Source organism: Corvus brachyrhynchos, unplaced genomic scaffold (genome assembly GCF_000691975.1).
Source record: "Corvus brachyrhynchos isolate BGI_N302 unplaced genomic scaffold, ASM69197v1 scaffold116, whole genome shotgun sequence".
NCBI classification, from domain to species: domain Eukaryota; kingdom Metazoa; phylum Chordata; class Aves; order Passeriformes; family Corvidae; genus Corvus; species Corvus brachyrhynchos.
In genome coordinates, this window is record NW_008240221.1 from 476,062 (window position 1) to 503,693 (window position 27,632).

A 27,632-nucleotide genomic window follows, 5' to 3' on the forward strand; every position below is an offset into this window, starting at 1 on the left:
ATACCGGTACCATTTGGGCAGATGTTTGTTCAGTTTTCTCTCAGAATCTATTAGCAATGGATGTCCATAATTTATCCAAGCAATCTGTTCAAGGACTTCCATTTCCTTGTAACCGGAATATGTTCAAAGGAGGAGATCTCTGAATTATTTTCTTTCCTGATTGCTCTATTTGTCTTTGTAATAGATTTTAAAGTACTTAAAACTGTCACTGTGTTCTCTTATATGCTGTCTTTAGACTAAACAGCTGAATTTGTCTTGAATTACTTACACATCCTATTTTACAGATCTCTGGCCACTTCTAATTTTTTTGTTTTTCTCATGACCCTTTTCAGCTCATTACCTCTTTGATGCAGTGCAGCCATGAAACAACACTGACATAATACTGTATAAAAGGAAACAATATACTAAGATGTATTTAATGCAACACTGGTGATGGATTACTTCCTGGGCATTAAATTTTGCTCCCTCAACATTCAGTAGTGTTTAAGGAACCTTCTCTACTACCCAGCTATAGAACTGTACTTTTGTTTGCACTTTTAGATACTGTCTTGTAATATTGTGAAAAAGTAAATCAGTGGAAAAGAATGTGAAGAAAGCACGTGTTTGCCTTTATTGTAACAACAAAATATTGATGCCCATATTATTCTGCCAGTCCTCACTGCTACATATCTGTTTCCATTCTTTAAGAAATGGTGAAAAAAAGCTTTTCTTCTTCCATAAAGATGACTGTTCTTCCTATAGTGTAACACCTTGCGCTTTTTTTTTCCTTTATCTTTCATACCATATTAAATCTTTTTATGTTAGTCAAGGATATTTTAAATTTGAATTCTGTCATTCTCTGAGAATGTATCTTTCTCTTTTGATCATGATAGGAAATTTGGTGTAGAAAATGTCAAACCAGTTGTGAGAGAGAGAGTAGGTTTGAGCCTGCTGTAACTTAGTGCTCAGGGCACTATGTGGGACTGCCTGAAGTTCTCCTTCTTCCTAATCTTAAGTGATGTAGGATAAAAATCAGTGACTCCAGTTCTTATGTGTCCTCAGCAAGTGTTGCAACCATAAGTATGCCACAGATATGTAATTTCAACAGAGATAATTTCATTTAAAAAAAAGAAGTTGGATTAGAGAATTTTATCACTCGACCTGTGAGGTGTAAATGTTGCTGATAAAATATTAGTCTGGAAATACAATGTGGCATTTCAGTGCCAAAAAAAAGTTCAGATATAGTGCTTAAAGAATTTTATTTATAAGTAAAGAAAGGTCATTTATGAATTAACTTCAGCAGATAAAAATTGAACTGCAGTGCCCTTGAAGCTATGGATATCTTTATTAAGGATGAAGATCAGCAAATGGTGTTTTCTGCTGGAGAACCAATGTAGCTCAGTGCAGAGGAATTTTTTTGCAAGCTATTTCAAAATAAAACTTACAGCAGTAAAGACAAGTATTTTATGCCAGTAAGACCGAAGTTTGTTGTAGAGATGCCTAGTTTGAAACAGAATTTGCAGCTGTGAGCTTTAGACTGCAGATACAGCACATTGAAAGAGTCATGGCTCTTTTGAGTAGGGTCCTAAAACATTACTCTGAACAGGGAGTGCTTTAAAGCAAGTACACTGGCTAGGGACCTTCTTAAGTAGTCAACAATAAAACTGATAAAAGGATTCATCTGCCATTCTAGCTTCCTCTAGAGAGGAATGTTTTCTGTGGTATTGACAGGTTTTGAGCTGGTTTGAGAAAGTACGTTTCAGTTGTTTTTTTCTTTTTTTCAAAAACAGAGCAGTGTCTATGCTTTCTTAAAAGTCACAGCTACTGTGATGCTTGTACTACTGATCTCCTTTTCTCTTCCTCCCACCACATAGTGAACATGTACATGGACACCCACACACTCCTCTTCCTGAAGCCAGTGTCTAGAAAACTGTCAGAGATATGAAAATCAACATTTAATTTCTTCTTCTGCCCAAGTGAATTTAAGTTTATATTCCCCTACCTCTCAATGTAACCCTATTGAGATATGACTCCCTATGAACTTTCTGCATGCTTTTCATTACAAAGCATATGACCTCTAGCAATACTGTATCATTTTGGGGAGTTATTTTAACTTTTCGGTTCTCAGTTTTTGATACCAGTTACCTAGAATGGCTACTGTATAGCCAGTGTTTAAATAAGAAATCGAGATGAACATAGCTAGTTAAAATGTGGGATGTAAGTATACATGCAAAGAGTAAGCTCTCATTTAAAGATTCTTGTTTGAAGAAACCTTTTGTCTTGACTGGGATTTGCCCGCTCAAGTTATGTATGCCATCTCTTTAACACAAAGAGAGAACAAGGGAATGTGCTGAACTCTGATTCAAAGCCATTTATAATGGTCTAAAAAAAGCTGACTTGTAAGGCTGAGAGAAATCCAGATTAATCTCATTGATTCTGAAAGCAAATAAGGTATTGCTGCACATCATCTTGGATCGTGTCAGGAGTTGGATGAAGTGTAATGTAGGTATTGGATTTTAATAGTAAGAGATGAGCTTCAGTGGGACTTCAGTTGAAATAGTGTGATGGAAAATGCTAAACTATTTAATAGGTCACTCTGCAAATTTCATCTGTTACCTGATCATCTGTTACAAATGAAAGTTCAGAGTTATTTTCTTTGTGTTTCTTCTAAACATATGTAACTATATCTAGCCAGAGAATTGTTCTGAGTGTAGGCTGTATAAAGAGTGCTCCAGAGCTTTGTTCTTCCAGTGTTTCTGTAAAGCATGCTCTGGTACACAGCAAAAGTAGCACAGTGGTCACCAGCCCAGGTGGGACAGTGATGCACAGCATCTGAACAACAGCAAAATTCAGGGACAGTGCTTTTTCAAGGCTGTAGTTCTACTGTTTGGAAATACTTCCTGCTGGCATCATGGCTTTTAGGCAGATGGTACTGGCATAGTTTTCATATGTTGTCATTCACAAAAATGTATTGATAAGATATTCACACATGCTGCAAATGTGAAAAGACTCAAAATCTTTGAAAAATAAAGAAATGCTAGATTCCAAACAAGTGAGAATGATTAAGGCTTTATACTTCATCTGAAAGTATAAAGCCTTTCTACATCACTGAACTTTATTTCCCTTAGACATACCCAGCAAACACTGAATAGATATGCCTGCCCACAATTAGACACTTATATTTGAGTTGTTATTTATATTTACCTTATAACTCAAAGTAGAGAGCTATGACTCACTTGTTCTCTTTTAGATAGATGTATAAAAGAGATCAGATAGAGTCATGTTTTGGAGGTGTCTTTTGCTTCACCACTGCCTTGACAGTTTCTAAACAGCTTAGATGTGGGTTTCTCGTACAAAAACAGGCTGAGAGAATCGGGGTTTTCCAGTCTGGGAAAGAGAAGGCTCCAGGAAGACCTTAGAGCAGCCTGCCAGTATCTAAAGAGGGCCTTCAAGAAAGCTGAAGAGGGACTTGTACAAGGGTATGTGATGGGACAGGGCAGAACAGCTTTAAACTGAATGAGCATAGGTTTAAGTTACATATTAGAAAGAAATTTTTCAGTATGAAGGTAGTGAGGCACTGGAACAGGTTGCCCAAAGAAGTTGTGGATGTCCCATTCCTGGAAGCGTTCAAGGCCAGGTTTGACTTGAGCCAACTGGTCTAGTGGAAGGTGTCCCTGCCTATGGCAGGGGTGTTGGAAGTAGATGATCTTTAAGGTCCCTGCCAGCCCAAGCTGTTCTGTGATTTCTGCACTGTAAATCTCTTGTGACATCCATTACAAACTGAAGATAGCTACATGTGGATGTCTGCTGACATGAACAATGTTTGTATTATAAACATGGAAGTCTGATCTTGCCTCCAGCTAGAAAAGGACCTGAGTATCCTAAAAAGCCTGTGTCAGCTTTACTTGCTCAGAGGTCTTAGGATATCTCAGTGTCTTAAATGGCAGAAGTGACCTACATGGGGACAATTGTTTTGAGCCCAGGAATAGCTGAACTACATGAACAATTCACCTGAGCAACTGCTGTATATATAATTCCGAATAAATTTAATTGCTATCTAGGCTGCATTTTCTATTTCTGCTGTAAGGGAGGTTTTGACTCAGTTGCTGCATAGAGCTACACCAAATGTAAATGCCTTAAGCTTAAGCTGATCCTGCTTTTAAAGACTGAAAGGTTTTATTGACAATCACCACAGACCTTTCTCCCTATTTCTGTAGAAATGGAAATGTTATGGAGCTAATGTTTCATGTTTAATTTTATTTTAAAATCCCTCGAGCTTTCATTCAGTACACAGGACATCTTTCTTTTTTAACTCCATTACTTTGTTATTTATACAGTCTACTATTTAAGAAAACATAAATGAACAACTTAATTTAAAATCTTCTTTTAAAAACAAATACTGCAGCTAAAACTTAAGTCATGCTTGATTTTTCTTCACTTGCATAAAGAGCACTGTTGTGATGATGCTGTTATATACATTATAAATTAATAAATACTACTTTTAAATGATCACTCATTTCAGAACAGGTGTTTTTGTCTTCTGTGCAGTGAATGTAAAGATCTGAAATTTCATTTGTCTGCATATCTCAACAAATAGCTGTAAACTTTCCTAATACCACAGTTTTTGTTTAAGGCAATATCTGACTGAATATTAGTGGAAAATTTAAGTAAATAAACAAGAAATTAAAATAAATTTTCTTTTCTACTACTCATGGAGAAAACATTGTTTATACCAAATACTTGACTATCCTAGAGTTTACTAGTTATTAGTCAAGTGATGATGTAACTTAAGAAATACATGTCCATCTTGACCTAAACAAAATAAATTCTGTAACAACTGTGTTTGATTATGTATTTTACAATGTGAAAACATAGTTTTCTACTGTAACAGAACTCTGTATCTCAGCAACTTTTATGAAGAGTAAAGTTCTTTTTCTGCCAGAGTGGAAGGAACATCTTTAAGACAGGAACAATATTTCACTTCCCCACTTCTTGCTGAAAGTGGAAAATGTGTTCACATACATTTATACATACCTATCTGTTTCTAATACAGTTTCTTAAGTCTTTGTATAATTAAAATCAAATAGGACATCATTAATTGGCAGCACTCCTTTGTGGAACAGTACAATGGAGACACTTTTGTAATTTTTTTTTTACTCTTTGCATATTAATGTCTACTTCAAAGACCACTTAGCCTGTATTTTCCAGTGCAAAAGAGGCTTTTAATGTCTAATCCATTTGAAGACTGAAAAGCAGACCAGTTTTCCGCTTTCTGTAAATAATGCTCATTTGTATGCTTTTTATGTATTGAATGAGATAGAGCTTGTTATTCACCATTATGAAATGTTCATATTCTTAAATTTTTTGTGTATGCCTTGCTTTTTTGCAGACTAAAACTGGTATTGCATTGTTGTATGATGAAGTATCTGAAAATGCTTATGACATCCGACTGAAGCTTACAAAAGAGGTATTAACAATTCAAAAACAAGATGTCGTCTGTGTTAGTGGAAGTGATCACAGTGCAAATGTAAGTGCTTCTATATCTCTGTGCTTTTGAATGTGCACTTAAATTTCTTCTGCAGAGGTCTCCTTATTGTATTGGTGTGCAAGAGATTTTAGAGGGTGATAGAAATACATGTAATTATCAGTTGTTGAGTCTTCTGTGCATACCTACATTCATGAATGTAAAACCTGCATTTTTGACCACTGCTATACATACTTTATTATGATATTTATAATCTTAACAGAAGCAAAAATGTCTATAAATACCAAAATTAAAACATTCTTCCACCAAATATTGGTGAGCCATTAAATTAAGAGAGAAAAGGAAAAAGTGTTTCCCAGTGAAAGCATTTGAAGAGTAAACTAATGCACCGAAGTTTTCTTTGTGTATCAGACAGGATGTCTGTTCAAGGGCATTGAGCTGACTGAGAGAACACTTGACAGGCACTTATTTCACTGTAATTCTCTTTCAGGCACAGATGGAGCTTGATCAGTGCCAGCATGTATGTGGTGCTTTTTTTTACCCAAAATTCAGGCTTTTTCAAAGCCTGTGGTGCCTCTAAGCTACAGGCTTAGAGGAATCTTCTGTGTGACCATTTGATAATGTCACAAGATAAACTAGTGACAGTTTGCATAAGCAATACAGAAAGGGTGTCTAGATTAAGTAATTTATTTCATTTCCTCGTATAAACAGTGTTCTTCTTGAATTTGGAGTACCTATACTTAAATTTACTGAGTAAAATAAATTTCATTAGCTTTGCTGGTGTTTCTTAGAGTGCAGAGTTCGTGTCAGCCTCCTCAGAGGGGCCCAAGGGAGAGTGTTTCTTCTCCTTGCTGTATTGCATGTTTCATGTAAACTTAAAATTAGGCATTTGAGGACATCAAGTGAATTTGTGATACTCTTCTAAGAATTAGAAGCAAAAGAAGTATATAATGGGTATTTTGCGTGTATATGTGAGTATGTTAGAGAGAGAGAGTCTGCATATATAGTAAGTGAATATTTCATTCCTGATGCAGTATTTATATAAATTAATATCTCACATAAAATAATTTTAAATAGCTTTTAGCAGTTTGAAACATTATGTAGTTTTCCATGGAATTCTGTGGAACATGACTTGCTCTTTAAAATGTTCAAAAAGGTTGATCGGTGACAGGCATGTCCACTTCTGGTTGGTTTGCTGAGATTAATATAAGCCTCATTCATCAGCTTTGCATATACTTTCTGCTTCACTGGGAAGCATGAAAAAACACAGCTTTTTTTTTTTTTACCAGACATTGCTGGGAATGCTGATAAGTTGTATGCAAAGTAGTTCTAAGAGTCATAGTAAAATATAATGAGACTTCAGTATATAGTGTCTGTACATATAATTATACGTGATGGTGTTTAAATGCCTTGTGTATGAATCTCATAGAAAAATAATCAAAATTCCATCCTACATAGTCCTAGGTTACTTCTTGATTGAATCAACACAAGCTAGTTGCATCTGAGAAGATACCATATCAAATCTGTATGTGTATTGATCAACACCCAAAAAAGAGCAAAAAAACCCCCCACCCAACACCCCCAAACTCCAACCTAAAGCAGTACAAAAACCCACCCCAAACCACCTAAGTCTGCCTCTTCCTTTTAGCATCAAGATTTGGGTTGATTTTGATGCCTTTTACTCCTACATTTTATAGGTACCCTAAATAGTATTTCCTGATAGAAGAGAGGGTAGGGAGACAAGCTTTGATACTTAAGGAATTGAATTTTGAAATAAATTCTGGAAAGTAATAGACCTTGCAGAGGAGGCATAGCTGGGATATGCAGCCACTGCATACAAAATGAGTCCAAGTTCCTTGGTTGTATTTCATCACCAGTCGTGATCACAGTAATGGGTAGACCCTAGAAAGAACTGATTCCCAGGACTACAGCAAAGAGAAACAGTTTTTCTTGGTTGTAGATGTAGTGTTAATGTGTAAAAGTAAGTGAATTTCAAGTATAATTCAAATGGTAATTTAGGTTGGAGTTGCAAAGTATTATGTGGCTCTATGTATGTGTCCTGGTTTGAGTCACCCCAAGACAGTATGACGCCCATTCAGAAGGGATTTCTCCTACCTCATACTACTGAGAAATAAGAGTGAGCAGTCCTGTCAAGCTGCCCATTCCTGGAAAACATTGTTAACATTATCCTTATTTTCCCTACGTTTTCTCACTGAAGACTCTGAAAACTAAATTTTAAGGGTTTGATCTGTTGTTTTTCTGTGTCCCTTAGAAGATCTCCCCAAGATCCCATTCTGAAAGTGTTACCTGCAATCCTCACAGGATTCTGTTGTCAAACTCTATCGAGAAAAATGGACTGGCTTCATATTCGCTTTTTCTGTATTATACTTTGAACCAAATAAAAACTCCTGGACACCAAGCATTTAATATGAAGGCAAATTGAATGTAACATGAAGATAAACACTGTCTTTTTTTACCATATACAAATTTCTAGTATATAAGAGCTCAAAAGCAGAATTAGAAATCAGGGTGAAATAGCTGGTAGCTCTCTAGCACTGATTTTGGTAAGTTTTACAACTACAGTTACATGACATAAATTCCAGATATAAATGCTTTATATTTCAAGTGGTTCAAGAAAATAATTTTCATCCCTGTTCGGTACGATTCAAAATATTAATAGAAAATTGTAGCCTGAAAGTCAATGCTATAGCAGTCATAAACAATCACATTGTCTTACTGATTTATTCTCCTTTCTCTGTACTTTTTCATTCTCAGCTACTCATAGTTAATATTTATTTTACACATGGCCATTCATCAAACTAGTTCATTTGTAACAAAAATAGAAATAACTTTTGCATTCTTTTTGTACTGACCTCAGATGCATGGGAGGAGAAAAAAAAATGGGTTGAGAGTGACTTTTCCTCTTAGCTGGGTTTTGTGAATGGAAAGAAAGTTCTGTTTCTACTTGTGGTAATACTTTTTTCTCCAGCCACTTACATGGGACAGCAATTGTGGGATGCATTTGCTTCCAGCCTCCCTTTTACTGACAGTTTCATTAATCCTGAGGAACACTAAGGACAGGATTTGCAGCTGTGCATATTTATCTCTGCTAGTCTGGTGTAATTCTGAATGCTACACTGAGGACTGACAAAGACATCAGTGATCACTAGAGCTACTGTGGTGAGTTGGACTTTCAGCAGTAGAGATTACTCCCAAGGATAAAAGACTCTTACTATAAAATACCTTTTGCTATCATCATCTAGGTCTATTCCTGTTTCATGTTTTGTCATCTGCCATTCGTTTAAGTTCCACTTTTAAGCATTGAGAAAGCTTCACCTTTGATGAGAAATTTTATACCTGGCTTTCTGTAATTAAATGACAGCTCAGCCCATTTCACTACTTCTTGCAATCTTGGACTTGGATGTAGAACAATGAGAGAAAAACATGGTTTTTGAAATTCAAGGTGTATATAGAAAAAATAATGTAAAATCAGCTGCTGTTTTTTTAGTATTCAATTTTTTCACAGTAGACAAGCTGCTTTTAAGGATCTGTAAAAATCCTTCTGGATTTGGAGCTGCTGGGGGAAGTAATATTTTGCAGTGCTTTTTATATAATATTACATTTATTTAAAATTTTTTCTATATAGCTATTTATAAAGATATAATTTATATTTACATGCAAAACATGCAATCTTTCCATCAAGGTGCATTTCAGATTTTCAGGCTTGGCATATTCGAGTGTTCTAAGCAAGTCTTCATGACTTGCTGTTACGTTTGGGGTGTTCAGATTTTTAGGATAAAGGAATGTATGGGTGAGAGAATGTGAAAGAATATATGGGTGCATCAGAATCACAGTGGTGGAGTTGCCCTCTATGTGAGGCAACATGAGGAATGTATCAGACTCTGTTTTGGGGTGGATGATGAGCAATGAGAGCTTATGAGTTAGGATATAAGGGCAGAGTAGCAAGGCTGACACTGTTGTGGGTGTTTGCTACAGGCTCCTGGTTGGGAGCAGGGAGTGGATGAGGCTTTGTACAGGCAGCTCGGAGCAGCCTCATGGTCACAGGCCCTGGTTCTTGTGGGGGACTTCAACCACCCTGGCACTGCTGGAGTAGCAACAAGTGAAGCACAATCAGCCCAGGAGGATCCTGGAAAGCACTGATGGTAACTGTCTGACACGGATAGCAGAGGTTCCCACAAGGAATGGTGTGCTCCTCAACCTGTCACTAAAAAACCGGGAAGGCCTTGTTGGAGGTGTGAAAGTTGAGGACAGCTTTGGCTGCAGTGACCATGAGATTGTGCAGTTCAGTATAGAACAAGAAGCAGGGCAGCAAGTAAAATTGTAACCTTCAGCCTCCTCAGGGCTAAAGAGCTACCCTTAGCCTCTTCAGGGGATCTTCTTGGAAGAATCCCATGGCAACAGGCCTTTCAGGGAAGAGGGGTCCAAGAAAGTTGGTTAATATTGAAGGATCGCTTCCTCCAGACTCAAGAACAAGCCATCCCAGTGAGCAAGAAATTGAGCAAAGGGGGCAAGAGACCTACATGGATAAAAAAGAACTCCCGTCATTACCCAAGAGTAAGCAGGAAATGCAAAGGAGATGGAAGCAGAGTCAGACCACTTGGAATTAATACAGAGAGGTTGTCAGAGTAAGTAGAAATGAAATGAAGGCCAAGGTCCACTTGGAATTAAATCTGGCCAAGGATATCAAGGACAACAAGATGGGCTTTTTCAAATACATCAATCACAAAAGGAAAACAAAGGATGATGAGGGCCTATTACTCTTAGAGGATACAGAGAAGGCAGAATTACCAAATGCCACCTTGCACTTGCCACCTTGATCTTCACTGGTAAGACCAGAGCTCTGGAATCTCTGACCCAGGAGACCAGGAAAAAGGACTACTGGAAGACTTTCCCTTGGTCAAGGAGGATTTGGCATAGGCAAATCTGACATCCAGAAGTCCAGGGGCCCTGATGGGATGCATCCACACATGCTGAGAGGGCTGCCGGACAGCACAGCAAGGCTGCTCATGATCATCCCTGAAAGGTTGTGGCAATCAGGAGAGGTGCCTGAGGACTGGAAGAAAACAAATGTCACCCTCAGCCTTCAGAAAGGAGGACCTAGGGAACTTACCAACTAGTCAGCCTCACCTCAATCCCTGGAAAGGTAATGGAATGCCTCATTCTGGAGGCCATCTCTATCTACATGGATGACAAGCAGGTGACCAGGAATAGTCAGAATGGATTCACTAAAAATAAATCATGATTGACCAACCTGACTGCCCTCTATGATGAAACAGCTACCTGGATGGATAACAGCTGAACCTCAACTTCAGTAAGGCTTTTGACACTGTCTCTCGCAGTACCCTCATAGGCAGGTAACTGAGCACTGGAAGAGATTGCCCAGAGAGGTTGTGGAGTCTCCTTCACTGGAGATATTCAAGAACCGTCTGGACACAGTCTTGTGCAGTGTGCTCTGGGATGATGCAGCTTGAGCAGGGAGGTTGGACCAGATGACCCACTGTGGTTCTTTCTAACCTGACCCATTCTGTGATTCTCTCAATTGGTGCACACTCATAGAATCCAAGCACAAAAGTATTGACAGAAATGGTGAATTGAAAATAAATAAACAGTTTCCCCTATCTGCCATATATTTTTAACAGAAGATATTTTTCCCCAGCTTTAAAGTTTAACAATACTCACAGAAATAAATTAATTGTATGACAGACAGGGAGAGATCAATTTTCGTTGAAGAAGAAACAGGAAAGGATTGAGTTTTAAATTTTATACTTCATTAAGGTATTATTTTACTTTAACTCTTTCTCACTTTACCCACTAAAATTAATTTCTTACATACAGTACCTCATCCTTAATATGCTTTATTTGTCATCTATGTGTATTGCTTCATCCTTCTCCTGTTGTCAGTCCACAGTTTTACGCCTCTGCTCTTTTCATAAGCATTTTCTTTCTTTTATTCTTTATTTTATTTTTGTAAGAAAAAGAATAGAAAAGCATCTGGATTTTTTTCAAAATTGGTCCTTCTCATAGAGCTGAATTGTTTTTGAATTGGTCAGGGGTCAGGCAAAGAGGTTTCTAATGCAGGCTGATAGCATCTTGATTGGAAGAGGACTCCTCTGAGGCTTATTTGAGTCTAATAGAATCAGTATAACAAAAACCTTTGCATGCTGGATACTCAGTTGTCCAGCTTCACAAACTGTGTCTTAGAATGAAGCAAAGTAGGTGATTAAGGAAGAAAAATAGCAAGATTAGTTGTTTTGTTGATTAAAAAAATAGAAAGAGTGCCTGAAAATACTGTTTGAATCCCTGATGAGATTGCTATGGCTTTTTCTTTATAACTCAGACACTAATAAGGACACAGAAGAATGTTATTTTAGAAAACCTCTAGGGAACAGATCTGCAAAAAAATCTAGAAGTTTTTTGGGGTTTTTTTTAACCCAAGAAAATTTATGTCTCACTAACTGCTAATATTGCAATATGCCCAATGCCTGTTCTACCATTGCTGGTGTGGCATTTTAGTCCAAAACTGTTTTTTTAAAAAAGCTGAAGCATCAAGTGAATGATTAAGAGTCTTCCTTTTGAAACTAAGATCACTTGTATCGAGAAAATACATTATTTAACCGTTTGTTATTTGTTTTCCGTGCCCTGGAAAGCTGACCTAGCTATTTAGAAGATAGCTATCAAGTAATTCCTTAGGACCTTTATTATGACAGATCATATGCTTGTGTTGCTGTCACTCTGAGAACAGTTAGAAGTTTGCATCACAGAATAAATATGAGTATTTCTCAGCATGACAAAAAACCTTTATTATTAAAGATAAAAAGAATAAGTAGCTTGAATAAAAAGGCTGATAAATAGAACAGAAGAATGCAAAGGACACCATGAATATCCCTGAAAAACAATCTCGTCCTGAAATGTGGAAAGAGTCCAACTAAGGGTGAGCACTCATACCAACAAGATAAAAGGCAGCATAACATTGATAAGCCACACATATACATAAATATATGTGTCCTTTAATTGAAATTTCAATAAATCTATTACACTTGAAGCTATGACAGAGTGTCAGGACTGGTAAATTGTAACTTAGACATTGTGAGAGGTCTTGTAGCAGTTTAAAACTTTCAACAGTTAGGAGCAAACTGTCTGACTGTGATGGAAGTGTGAGGCTTTCCAGTTTCCGTATGTGGGATATTGATGGGTTCAACCTCTGTTGTTCATCTTCACTATAGCCAACTTGTGAAATGTTGTGCAAAGTTGAATGCAGATGGAATTACTCAAAGAAAAGCTGTATTCTGGCGGGATTTAGCTATAATTTGTTGTTATGGGATGCCTTCTAAATTGGAAGAAATCAGCTAAATTTTAGTGGGAAAAGTACTATCATATGCTGGCTCAGGGTCCTATATATGTTTTTAGTGACTCTGGAAATCCATATTTGTAAATGATCTGCATTGATGTAATTTGTATCTGAGAAGAGTCTGGGGTCTTCTTACTTCTCACCACTTGCCAAAAAAGCTCCTGTCCCAAACTGAATATTTTACAACTCAGTGGAGGAGAACCTGAGGATTATTCTGAAGTCATACTGAGACTGATTGTGTTTCATTCAGACACATTAATATGATTACCCTCCTCAGAGGAATAAAACACCATGGGGTTTGTCAGTCATCTTAACTGGAAGAGATCCTATAGTAATTTATGTTGAAAGGGACCTCTTGAGATTATCTAATTTAACCCACTGTTGAAAGTGGTGATAGCTTCCAAGCTGCTGAGGCCTTTGTCCATTCATGTTTAGAATATCTCCAAGGATGGAGATGCTACCAGCTCTCTGGGCAGCTCTTAATGCCTAACTATGTGGAGTTCTTTCCTATTGTTATGCTCAGTTGGGATTTCCTTTGTTGCAAGTTGTGACTGTTGCCTCTAATGCTTTTTCTTTGTACAAATGTGAGAACAATTGCTTGGGGCTTTTTGTTGTTTTGTTTTTGGTTTTTTTTTGTTGTATAATCCTCCCTTAGCTTGGCCAGCTTTGTAAATAAAATAAGTGACTTCATTTTAGTCCAAAAAACTCCACAAAAATGTACCAAAAAATCCACTTTCCCTTCAAAAAAGCCCCAAAATAACCCACAAAAAACCACACAAACAAACAAAAACCCACCAACTTTTATCTACATTAGTAAGATAATATAGCATTTATGATAAGATAATTTAAACTGATAAAAATGTTATTACATTTAATCTGCAGATGTCACAGGTCTTTGTTAGCAACATTAAAAGATTTGCTAGCACATTAAAATATCTGCTTTGACTTTACACAAAGCTGAACAGCAACTGGCATGCCTCTATCAATTTTTACTGCCTTCTTCCTGTCCTTTTGGGAAAAGATGTGATCCTGTGTAGTGCAAGAAGTTAAGCTTCAAAACTCTCCCATTCAAGATAACCTTCTGATTTTTGTCTACCTGTTCCTCAGTATATCTTGCCTTCACTTCATGGAAGGGGAGAATGAGGCATCAAGTGTTACCATGGAGGACTAATTTGTGACTTTCCCTCTCTTCCTTGCAGTTTTCTTTACTCACATTTACAGTATCTCACTAATTTTTTCCACTTTATGCGTTATACTGTCTTTTTAAACAATGCAACTATTTCTAAGAATATATAAGTCTATTAAAAATGATCCAACCTTGGAACTAAAGTTTATACAGGCAACTATGAACAAAAAGATTTTCCTGAAAACCAGACATTATAACCAGAAGTATAGCAAATCCTACTTGTAATAAAGTACTTTAATTCAGACCCACCCACAGTGTAGTTTTATAGAAAAGCCATTTCATTATTTTTCAATGCTTCAATTCTTTGTTTGTTTACCTGGTTAATTAGAAGATGCTTGTGGTTATAGTTCCCTGAGAGAACAGTATTATGGATTTGTGGAAATGCAGACGTGACATGTTCAGTCAGACTGTGACTGTGTGACGTTTACATTTTCCTCATGCAGCACTCATTTTTTAAGATTTACGTCTACTCAGGACATACATAGGTAGTAACAGCAGTGATTAAGGAGGCAGCAGTCAAAACTCAGTGCTTTCTGGCTTCTAGTCAAGTATTCTTTGATCCTGACTGACACCTACTGGAAGAAGGAATCTCTGTTCCAGTCCTAGGTGTTGGCATTGCAGTTCTTCTGGTGTGCTGTGTGGTATATTATATATCTTCACATATTAGCATGAGGCTGGGTGGTTCTAGCCATGTCGTGTAGATGCCTATATTGCCAGACCTTGTGATTAACCATAATCCAGCACTGTCTCTTGTTAGCATCCTGCACATACCGCTTTCCTCAATATGATGTTTCATCTGAATTCCATCTGGAAATAATTTTGGCAAGAGCAGTTCCTACTGTACTTCTAAATCCTTATTTGTACAAGTAAAGTCAGCCAGCAGGTACACAGCAACCTGCAGTCACTGGGTAGGTGGAATTTTGCTGACAATGAGTGAGAAGTGAGGGTTGTATGAGTGGCAGTGGAAATCTCTATTTGGCAAAGTGCTAAATATGTGTTGAGCAATTTGCTGAGGGAGCTCAAGGTCTGGGGAGGTGGAGGGTGTGAGCCAAGAAAATCCTCATCATGAGAACTCCCCATCTTGAGGAGAAAATTTCCCCAAGAATTTCAACATATCCTTGTTCACCACATCCTTTTTTGTTCTTTGGGGATATGTAACAACCAGCAGGATGTCTGCATTTCGTGATACATTTTACTGGGTGTCACATTCTTACAAGGTCTGTTTCTTCAGTCATTTCCTATCTCATAAAGTTCTTGTGGTATCTTCAAGAGTTGCTAAGAAAATTAACATATGGCTGATACGTTAAGTTCTAAGAAGCAAGCTAACTCCATCCCAAGTGAAGCCAGGACAAACTATCTTTTTACCCTTTCAGGTATCAGGCTGTTTCTTCCCATGCATCCTTGCAAGCCTGCAGGTTGCAGGCTTCTCTTTTAAGTCTTATTATTGCACTTTCTTGTTTTGTTTTTTCCTTTCCCCTGTATGTTTCCCAAGGGCCCGGGTGGCAAACTCTGCTTTTATTTTCTATTGCAAACCTGCTAGGTAGTATCTGTAGTTAATTTGGCATCTTACTTTCCACAAGTAAGGAGAACTTTGGAGACTACTCCTTCCAATAAATACCAGGTTCAACTGTAGAAGTAGGAATAAATTTTAAAAAAAAGAAAAATCTTGTAAACAATGCAGCAATGAACGATTTCGTTGTTTACATTTTTCTATGTTCCTATTTATCCACTTTTTATGTTTAAGGACTAGTCTTCTATCCATTAACGTAATAGTCTGTTGTGGTTTGAGTGTGGGAACCAGATCAAGGCACGTTTGGTCATGGCTATTTATTGAACACATATAATTTATACACGTTCCTTTTCTGGGTTAAGTAAAGGTGACCAGTCCCCTTGAGTCAAGACCAGTGATTTTTGTCTTAATTGGTAATTTTGATGATGTGTCATGATACTGAACCTGTTGATGCCCCTACATTCAATAGAATTTGTTGCCGTGGCCATTGTTATGAACGTTACTGGTATCGGTTGACCCATTTTCACCAATATCTGTCTGAAATAGTCTAAGGCACATAGCACCCCTCAATAACTGAAGAGCTTAGCCCAACTACTCTTAGCCCATGGACACGGACTCAGGGTAACAAGTGGAGTTGGTAACAGGAATTTAACCTTGTAATGCTGTTCTGTGGAATCAGAAGATGGAGAGGAAGTAACTGACACCATCACTTGGGGGCAGTGGTCAGCTTAGTTACCCCCAAGGCCATCCTTGGGAACACGAAGAGGTGTGACCTTTGCAGCTCTGCCCAGCTCGTAACTATGGTCCTACCCTAAAAGAGTCACTCCCACCGAATTTAATGCTGTCAGCATCCAGGTGGTGCAGCAGGAAAGATGCCCACACAGGAGAGAAGTCAGCACGGATTCTACACTCAACCTCCTTGCTATGTGGCATGGGGACAGGGAAGTCCAGGAGGACACCGGTGAAGTCATCACATCAGTCCTACTGATAAGTAGAAGGGAAAAGAACAAAATTAAAGCATTGGTGATCTGTCTCTTCCAACCTGTTCTAGCCATTGTGAATGGGCTTGTTTCTTAGAACAGTTTCTACAAAACCTGAAGAACATGGTCTATGTCAAGTGCTCCAGCCTTTTCTGCTATGTACTTCAGTCTGATGCTTGAAAATAACATATGTATTCATTAATATTTTCATGCAGACTGGAACAGAAAAGTAAGTTATTGTACATACAGAGTCTTTATTCAAAAATGTCTCTTTATATCAATGAGTTTGGAGTGGTTCAAGCCGAATCTCTTTCTGAAATCCCCATAGTACATTATTCAGATAGATAGATAGATAGATAGATAGATAGATATAATATTTTTTTATAATGAGAGATCCTTTCCCACAAGTGCCAGTCCTGGTGTTAGCAATCTGGTAATAATGACATATTGGGTAGGCATTGGAAGGTGGATATAAAATCTTCCTTAAACACAGCAACAGAAATAAGCCCTGTGATTGCCTTCTCCTGTTGCCCATTAAGCTCCAGTCATGTCACTTCATATGAACAAATACCAAGACATAAAAGATCTTTCCAGAGATAAAATTTTCTATTGAGTCATTGTTTTTTAACAGAATCTAGCAAGTCTTCTGTGTAGAGCTATCTCATACCTAAAAGATGGGTATTTGGCCATATAGTTCTCTCCATTACATTTGAAAGTGTCATTCAGTTTGCAACTAATAAAAGTATAGAATTTTTTTCAGCTTTATTACTTGTTTTAGCTGTGATAAGCAGGCACTGCACCTGTTATCAAGTAGTCTCTTCTCTATACAGTTGTTGACATAGTGTTTTTTTGAATGGTGTCTACTTCTTACATGGTTAAAATTTTATGTTGTATTTGCTTTTCAATATATTCCCTGTCTGGCATCACTCTTGGGAGTTCCTGAAATTTTCTGCCTCACCAGTTGACAGCTTGCAATGATAAAAGTTCTCAAAAAGATAGGAATATTTTTGTATTGGTGTCCTGCCAATTACAGTTTTATTAGTTACATTCTGTCTATTCAAATGCATCCTGAAGTTTTATGCGGGGTACTACTTTAATCTCCTAGAAACAGGGAACAAAACAGGCCATGTGTGCCATGGTGGGTACATAATTGCTTCTGCTTGGTAGCACACCTGTAATGAGTGATTGTTATAGAGTACACATTGAATACTTTGGAACCCATGAGAATAAAGAGTTTTAAGAAACTGTAGATACTATTGAACAAAACAAAACAAAATGCTAGTTAAAAAGCAAAAAAAAAGGTTAATTTAAAAAAAATTAATTTCAGCTTTGCTGTTCTGATTGATAATTAGTAAGACTGTCTAAAGAGTTTTCCTTGCCTATAATGAAATAAAATTACACAGTCAACTATAACACTTTAATTTTATTTTTTTAAGACTGATATAGATGTCTGTCTCACTTTACTCTAAAACCATAAATAAATTTGTCTGGAAAGAAAAATTATATCTAGCCTTCAGGCAACTGAAAAATGAAATAAGTTGTTTGTCTGTTTGACTGAGACATACACACTGGGTTTTCAGCTGCATATGTGCATGACATTAATGTCACAAAAAGATAGGTTTGTTTTTTTCCCCACAAATATTGCAGTTCAGTTTTGGCAAGATATTTCAGGATAGAATTTTCTTTCATAGTTGCTTGCAAAGCTACTGTGTGTTTCTGTCCAAATTTCATAGTAATGAAATTTTGTCCTTGCATAACAAATTCAGGACTGATTCAGACCTAAAGTCTACTGAGACGACTGTTCTTTTTCTGACAGAAGCTGTTAATGTTTCCTTAGAAAAGTCAAACAGGGCAAAAAAGTGATGCTTTTCTTAATAGTTTTCCTTCTCCAAATTGTACACTACCTCCCTAATCAAAATACTCAGCTTTTAGCATTTTATTTTGCAATTTGAACCTCTTGAAAAGAAGAAAGTTTTTGCATTTTTTAAATGTAGCCCTTACTAGACTGGTAGGTAGGAAACATTTAAGTATGAGTTTAATATCTTCTTTTAATAGGAATAATTGAATCTCTGTAATAAGCTATGAACTATTAAAATAGGAATATCAAGATTATTACAATATTATGCGAATAGATTGCTTCATAGGGCTACCTATCAACCATATGAAAATGCTTGTTTGTTCTAGTTGAGAGTGTAAGATGCCAATAAGTAGTACTCTATTTGCATTTTTTATAAAATGGCTAAAGCTATCCATGTAGCAGCTTTCTGTTTGTTGTCTGATCATGCTGAAGCAAACTAAACTGTCAAAATATTTATTCCACCATCTCCACATGATGATGGACTATATTAGGATAATATATTTTCAAGGTGTAAGTTTAGGTGGAGTAAAAGATTAAGTAAGAAACATTAAGAATTAAGTATGCAGCAGTTAGTGTCCTGGAAGACATCTCTTGGGAATGAGTCACTGAATTTTAGGGAAGTATTCTAATTCAGATCAGATCTGAACTTTTTCAGTGGGAGTGATAATTTTGATCAAAAGTTTTGATGCAGTTCCAAATGAAGAAAAAAAAAAACATGAAACAATTTGAATTAGCACAGATTTCAAAGAAACTGAATTACATCAGCTGAAATTCAATCATATAAACCTTTTGATATGTCAGGTACCATGTTCATAATGCAGTAGTTTTCCATTTTTAACATGGACTAGTGTAGTACAGTGTTTATGGGAACATAAGGAATTTTAAAAATGTACAAAACCATTCCTATTTTTTTTTTTACCATATGGATTTTCTTATCCACCGAAAATGAAACTGAAATTCAGGATTTATTGTGTTTTGCTTTCCCCTGAGTCAATATGAACATATGTCTAGCATGATGAGTGTTACAAAAAGAAGAGCTATATATATTAAAATAACTTGTTAATATAAGATTATAGTCTTGACTACTGAAATAAAAATTTGTATTATCTGAATCAGTGAAATTTTAAAATACCCAAGAAGAAATTATTCATGTAGGAGTAATCTTATATACTATTTTTAATATACAGAAAAAGAAGAAATAATTATATGTTCAGGAATTACTGTAAAGATGGCATTCTATCCACTACTGTTCATCATATTCCAAAAAAAGTTCCCATCAACTGTATAATTATTGTCAAAAGATGAAGTGCTATTATGTTGTCAGGCACCATGAGTTACACATTATTGAAATGTCAAATTCAGAATACTGTTAAATGCATGATAGGTTTCTCTAGAAAAATATTGATAAATGTTTATCTTCCTTATGCACTTAAATCTGAAATACAAAAATTAAACCTTTGAAGCAGACTATCACTAAAAGTCTTTCAGGATGTGCTGCAAAAAAAATACATATAGATCTGAAGATGTAGACTAGAAAACGTTTTTATTCTTGATTGAAAAATTAGAACAAATATCATGCATACATGATAGCTATGAAAATGCACGTCTCTGAGCTCTTCATATAATTTTCCCTTGTCAAAGTAAAAGTATGTACAAATTTCTGTTCAGAGAAAATACCACTTCAGAGATAGAAAAGCATACTAAAGTCTGAATATACAACTCCCAAGTTCTGCTCTCTGTGATAAGGAATTAATTGAGTGCCTATAAATCAATGCTGAATGATACTTCAGAACTGAACTTGATCGCTCAGATTCTAGACTACTTTTGAGAATTATTTTTTTAAAGTAAGTGAGAGCCTAGGAACATCTATGCTCATTCAGATATTGTAATTTCACCTAAATTTATTTTTTTTTGCAATTTTTTAAAGCACAGAACTGTTACACTTCGTAGACAACCAGTTGGTGGCTTGGGCTTAAGCATAAAGGTATGGGTAACTCCTCTTTTCTTCTTTTAAATTTCAGTATCACCTCTTCAGTCTTGAGATCTCATGGTTAATATGTCTCTCTTACAGGGTGGTGCTGAGCACAAAGTGCCTGTCGTCATATCAAAAATATTTAAAGACCAAGCAGGTAACTTATGCTATTTACTTATATAGTACTGTAGTTATTAATAGTTTCAGGAATCATTTTTTACTTCAGTACGACAGTTATGTTATAAACAAAATATTTAAAGTTACTTGCAAAAACATAAGTCTGACACAGAAAATCTATTCATGTACTTTAATAATGCAGAGGATAGAAAAAATACAAACCAAGTATTTTTTTTTCCCACACAGTGACTCACTGCTATGTGGTATGATTAACTGTGCCTAGGTGCCTGCAGAGAGTGATTTCTAGTGTTTATTATGGTGAAGATAAAACGACATCTAAATCAGTATAGTCTCTCCTGGTTAAGTATTACATTGACATTTATCTAGCAAAAGGAGCCTTTGGGAGACCTTTTCAGACCTGAGACCGAACTTGACACGGTTGAGAACTGGTCTGGAAAACAAAGGGTCTCTTCAGTGAAGAAAAGTAGAACCATTGCATATGGGTGGGAAGTGCCTTGCAACATGAACTAAGGGTCTTTGATGATCAAAAGCAAAGTCATATTCTTTTCTCTGGTGGACATGGACATGGGGATTAGTTTTTTATTTTCTTGAGGAATTCTTTTACATGTTTTAATATATGTTGTCTTTCAAAGCTTCTATGTGTATCCTGTTTTTCCTAGTGTAAATCTACCCATTTCATGTAACCTTTCCTTCAAAAAAACACAGACTGTGATTCTCAGTGTATGTCCTGCTCCTTAAAGGTCTCAAAGCCACTGACATGATCTTTTGAACTCATCAGGTTATTTTCCTGGTTTGCTGGAGTGGAGATTAAGCACATTTGCTTGACAACATGTTTAGACTTGTGCTTTAGTAGGTCGCAGACAGTGCGACCTCTGCATTTTCTTCAGGGGGTCCTTTTTTTACTTGAAGTGAATACCTGTTTTCATCTGATACACAGTGAATATTGAATGGATTGTCTATGCCTGTATCCTACTGGAAACACTGTTTCAAGTTTCCTGTGTACAGTGCTTGCTCTTTTTATAACATTGTTTCTGCAGTGAGAAAGGGAAGGTGTTTTTATGTCAATTGTATTACTGTATACAGAACAGTAATATGTTCCTTAAATACACAGTATAATAAACAATACCAAGAAAATATGCAGGAAAATAATAATAAAATTAATATAAGCATTCAGGTCTAAGGGAAGTAATTCAAGAAATTAATCTCTGACAAGTAAAGCTATCTCCTGCCCTCTTAGGGCATAGTACTTTTAATCAAGGTTAGTAGTGAGTTTGCATATAGAATACTTACATTCAGAGTTTTGTACATTGTGAGTAGTTTTTCTTGATCTGTATTTATTTGTAGAGTAACAAGTGCAGCAACAATTTTATGGGGTCAGCTTTTTACCTCAAATTTGAAAATGTCTCCTCCAAACGTACTTAAGATCTTGTAATCTTTTGTCCGAGGAAACTCCAAAATCAGTAGTGGTTATAACCAGAGGCACTGTTGTATCAGAGCAAGCCCATATGAGATGTTCCTGGCTGGATCAGTGAATGGAATGAAGACATTGTCACACCTGTCGAGGTATGAAGGAAATAGTCTACATAGTATCAGCTGCCCCTGGTGTGAAAAAGAGACTCTCAGCCTTGCTTTAAGGATGTGTTCAGGCTGGTTCCAGTGTGCTCCTGAGGTCCCTTCTAGCCTGAGTGAGTCTGCAATTCATGTAGTGCTGCAGGTGCTAAAGACCAGAGATCTGAGATAGAAATGCTTTTTGTGATATGTGGCTTACAGCACTCCCTTCTGGTTACTGAATTTCTGTGCAACAGAAAATAGCATGGAGCTTTTTGTTTGCTTGTTTCTTCTAGGAAATGAGTATTTCTGAAAAGTATCAAAAGATTTTCAGAAAAATTTTGGAAGTACTAGACATTCTTATACTGCATATCTTTTTTTTTTAGATATATGATCTCACAAATCTCAAACTGGTGCTGTTACTCAGTATAGGAGGAAGACAATAACAAAGGCTATTCACAGCATTGCTTTTCTAGTATCATATATAACTGGAAATTAATATTAAGTAAGAGGATATGTTAATTTATCTTACAGGTGACATTGGGGCAATATTTCTGGTGTAAGATTCTAGTGTTTTAATGGAACAGAAAGCAATTTGGTAATATTATTTAAGGGAAAAGAAGAAGTGTTTTGCAAATATGTGCATTCTTTCTCCATTTATATAATATAAATATCTATTAATACACAGACATTAATACCAAAATACAAATGTATTTACATATAAAAGAATATCTGAAAAAATATTTATGTTTAATAAAATGAGAGGAAATGTTAAACATGACGGAGAGATCAGACTCATACAGATTTATCTCAAGCTAAGTTTTGGACTGAACATCTGTATATTCAAAATGTGGATAAATCAGCAGTGGACTTTTATTACATGAGGTGCTAATAACAGTGAAACTGATTTGCTGGCTTTAACATTGCCTCTTAGTTAAACAGTGAGATTTGTTGCTGATTCAATCAAATATACTGAATTTTAAAAAAACAAAAAAAAGATTTATTGTGCAGTAACATTTGAAAATAAATAATTTACCTGATAAAAAAGCAGTTTCTTATCAGGGATTGTACTGGTTTCTGTACTTGAGTAAAATACCTGAACTTATGTAAATAAAATTCTCCTTAATGACTTAAGAACTAAAATGACTGATAATTTGTGATAATTTTCATGAAATTTAATGCCTTTTATATGTAAAATCTGTAAAATCACTGTAAAATCATGTTTCTAACCTTACTTTGTTTGGATATAGTACTATTTCTTAGTTCCAAAGGTAGAAGCATAACAGAATAAAGCAGTTGCTTCTTTTTCAGATCTCTATAATTTTTGTGCTATCTAAATAAAGTAATTAGTTGTCTATATTTGTACTATTTAATTTTTAAAAACATCAGATAAGTGATTTTTTTGGTACTGACTGAAGTATCAGGTGACAGCATTTGCGCTTAATCTTTTTTTTCATTTTTGAAATAAGATGAACATTTCAATAGGATTTCATTTCATTATTCCACAGAAGCACTTCTGTAGCAGCAATGCTTATAAATATTCTTATAGTTTTGACCTCTCAGCTGTGATCACTGTGTTTATAAATTTCAAATTAAGTTATTCTAGATCACTCTTCAGTAAGACTTTCCTGAACAAGTTCACTGAAACATACACAGAAACTCAATTCAAGACCATAACTTTACATTTCTGAAATAAAAATTAACTGATCACTCAGTGCAGAAGACTAATGTCCAATGTATTAAAAATCACAGTAAAGAATATCCTGAGTTTTTCCTGAGCACATCCTCCACAACAGTATTAGAGCAAGTTTTGCTAATTCAAATGAATCATCATCAAGTTTGGCCTTTTAAATTTTTTCTATGGATTCTATCTTCCATTCTAACAAAGGTTACATTTTTTTCCCACCTCCAAAGCTTTTGCTGAAGTTAATTGCAGAGGGAAAAAAGTTCTGTGCCAGACAGAATGAGAAAAAGTAAATGCAAACAGTTATAAACTGTATAAAGAGTAAAGTGATACAATTAGCCACAGAGTAATTTTTATCCTGTGGGAAATTATTTCACTTCCAAAGACAGGACTTTTTTCCTACCCATATACCAGATCATACAGCGTATTAGCAACATTGCTGATAATCTCCCTGATTATGAAAAGAATTATTGATGTTGAAGCTTCTCAGTAATATTCTATAAGCCTGTTTCAGGCTGGTTTGATTATTTTTTTTTCTTAATGTAATTTAATGCAGGATCGTTTTTCTTGTGTTTTCCTTTTGAAACTGGGTTAAGATGTAGTACCTTGTACTCTCTCACTGTACAACAGTTGGTGATTTACTGTTAGTTTCTAGGTGTGTAATATTTTTATATACGTGCTGTAATAGTATTAACAGTTTATTTAGGGCAAAGAATGCTGTGGACTTACAGTCAAATAAATGTAGGGTCCTATCCTTAGAGATATGTAATGGAATGTCCTGAGTTTGGAAAGGAATCATATCAGCCAGGTTTACTTGTTGTACAGTGGATGCATCAGATAGATTGAAAATACTTCAGAGAATCTTCAGATGCTATATGTGGATAAAGTTTACAAGCTTTCATGTGTTTACATCTTTCTCTTTGTTATTCCCATTTTTGATTACTAAAGATCCTTTATGAGTTTGTGGAATCTAGATGCTGTAGATTGTAAACATGAATGGATTTTGAAATTTAACCTCACCCTATGTACAAGTGATTTACTGTATATAGTATTGGAAATCCTGATTGTTTAAATATCAAACAATAAAGTACTGTTTTGCGTTGCAGAATTATCCAGTTAGCAATCACATGTTTTCATCGTGATGCAACTTTTCATTTTGTGAGACCTTCTGCAATAATCTGACTAATGCTGTGAGTTCTGCTCGTATATAATATGTGGAGTCAGACAAGCAGCAATGATGAAACAGAGCAGTGGGTTCAGCTCATGATGCGTGATGAAAATAGGTAAATAAAATTAAATAAAACCCGATGGAATAGGGTTAGTTTGCATTGTGCCAGTTTCAAAAAAAAATCCCCCTTAAGAGCCAAAATTCATTAAAATCTTAATTGGAATGCATTTTCCCACCTTCTTTCATAAAAGTTGACTTATAATTCACATTCTGCTGTGTTGAAAAATCTTCTGGTTTATGTTCAGTCCATTTCTGACTGGTTCTGTATACCCTGGCAGGATTGGAATGAACTCCAGACATTCAGCAATTGAAACATTCTTGGCGTAAAACCACGTGCTCTGCAAACACAGGCTGTGTCCAGATATCACATCCTGGCTGCCTGCATTCAGGACCATCTGGAGGACATGGCATCAATTTGATGAGGGCTTTTAACAGTTTCACTTACATGCCAAACAAAGATGGTTTGATGTGAAATTGTATGTGATACCTCCTCCATAGGTATATTTCTGGGGTTTTTTGTTGACTCCAGTTGTCCCCAAGGGTGGTACAACAAGGGTAACCCAGCCTAGTCTGAGCAAGCTGGTGGGCATGATGTGAGATTGCACCAAGCTGCACAGCATGGTTGTATCCACAGCTGATGTTCTTCATCCCTACAGCTGTACTCACCTTAGTTTCATCAGTCTTGGAGATTCATTCTACTGAGCCAGCAAGCTCAATATTAAGGATGAGTTAAGCACAAACAGAGGTATTCAGGTTTATGAGGAAACCAAAATGGATCAAAATTTTTTGTTATGCCTTGTGCTAATGAAGGTGAAGACTGAATACGAGGCCATATTTGAACATAAAGCCTCATTAGAACATAAGGCCTCATTAGAATATAAGATAGTTGAAGCTGGGTGGTATTTCATTTTTGGACATTATTTCCTAATATCACTTAAAAATTTCTTCAATTTTTTTTTTTTTAGCATTGATCTTATTTTCTTTTATTATCTTTGACAGTGTTATTTTTCTTTATTAGAAAGCTAGTGATATATGAAATTAGCATCTACTCATTGTTCTTTCTCTTGGACCTATGCCTCGATCTCTAAACTTATTTTCAGAAGGCATAGAAGAATATTCTTAACATTTGGTTTTCTTTTTAACTGTTGCCTTCTCAAGACTAGACAGGCCACGAAAGGCAGTACCTCTTAACATCTTAATGAATTGTTAAAGATCAGTCAACAAATAAAAGGAAGGTATTTTGATCTCTGCTTCAGGAAATTTTTTCTATTCAACCTAACAGGAATGTATTTAAGGTCCAATGTTTGTTACTGTATATTTAGTGAGAATAGCAGTCATTGGATACATGGAGAGAAACATAGGTGGATGAATTCCTCAGCTGAGATTCTAGAACAATTTATAATACTGGGATTCATTTTGAAGGTTAAATGCTTTTAGTGGGTTGATGATGGCTGGATGCCAGGCACTCACTAAAGCCTCTGAAACTGGGCAGGGGAGAGAAAATACAATGAGGGTTCATGGGTTGAGATAAGGACCGGGAGATATCACTCACCAAATACCATCCTAGGCTAAACAGACTAGAATTCGAGATATGAATTAAATTTATTGCTAACAAAATCAGAGCAGAATAATGAGAAGTAAAATAAAAACACCTTCCCCCCACCCCTCCCTTCTTCCCAGCTCTGAGTCCTCTCCCAGCAGTGCAAGGAGACAGGGAATGGGGTTATGGTCAGTTCATCATCTGTTGTTTCTTGTACTGCTGAGGGAGAGGGGTCCTTCCCCTGCTCCATTGTGGAGTCCCTCCCACAGGAGATAGTTCTCAATGAATTTCTTCAATGTGATGGGCAGCAGTCCTCCCCAAACTGCTGCAGAATGGGTCCCTCTTCCAAGGTGCAGTCCTTCAAGGACAGGCTGCTCCAGTGTGGGCTCTTCTTGCCATGGACTTCCCATGGGTTCACAGCCTCCTCTAGTCATCCAGCTGGTTTGGCATAGGGCTGCAGTCTGCAGGAGGATCTGGATTTCTGCTCCACTATGGACCTCCATGGGCTGCAGGGGCACAGCTGCTTCACTATGGTCCTCACCATGGGCTGCAGAGGAATCTCAGCTCCAGTGCCTGGAGCATCTCCTCCCCCTCCTTCTGCGCTGACCTTGGTGTCTGCAGAGTTGTTCTCACCCTGCTCTACTCTGGCCACAATTGCAACTGTGCAATAACTTTATTTTTATTTCTTAAATGTGTTATCACAGAGGTGTTACCACCATTCCTGATTGGCTCAGCCTTGACAGCAGCATGTCCGTCTTTGGAGCAGCCAGGAATTGCCTCTGCCAGACATGGAGGAAGCTTCTGGCAGCTTCTTACAAAGCCACCCCTGCTACCAAAGCTTGGCCATGCAGACACAATACAATGCTGTAGCAAGACACTGATCTAAATATAAAGAATTCTTTGGGTAGAAGGATGCAGGGAGTTAATTTTTAAGTGTTTATTTAACTGACCAGGTATAAACTTAAAATCAAATTTAGTAATTTTTTAAAATATGGCAATGTTTTCATTATTTCACTGAAATGCATTTTTTATGCATTAAAATTATTCATAAGTATTTCCTGGACAGAAGACAATTTGGAATGAAATATTTGGAACTTTCACTTAGAAATTTTGTTGCAGATTTTTTGGGGGAATTTTTTTAGTAATATTTAAGAG

The 27,632-nt window shown here is 36.4% G+C and overlaps 1 protein-coding gene across 1 annotated transcript in view; it reads left to right on the plus strand.

The window, feature by feature from the left end:
* The first annotated feature begins 2,890 nt into the window (after positions 1–2,890).
* The window catches only part of SNTG2 (syntrophin gamma 2), a 139,105-nt gene continuing 114,363 nt past the window's right edge, over positions 2,891–27,632 (plus strand). The window contains exons 1-4 of the mRNA XM_008641850.2: positions 2,891–2,908; positions 5,369–5,506; positions 20,295–20,351; positions 20,439–20,496. Coding sequence (XP_008640072.1) covers positions 2,891–2,908; positions 5,369–5,506; positions 20,295–20,351; positions 20,439–20,496 — 271 coding nt within the window. The remainder of the gene's footprint in view (positions 2,909–5,368; positions 5,507–20,294; positions 20,352–20,438; positions 20,497–27,632) is intronic.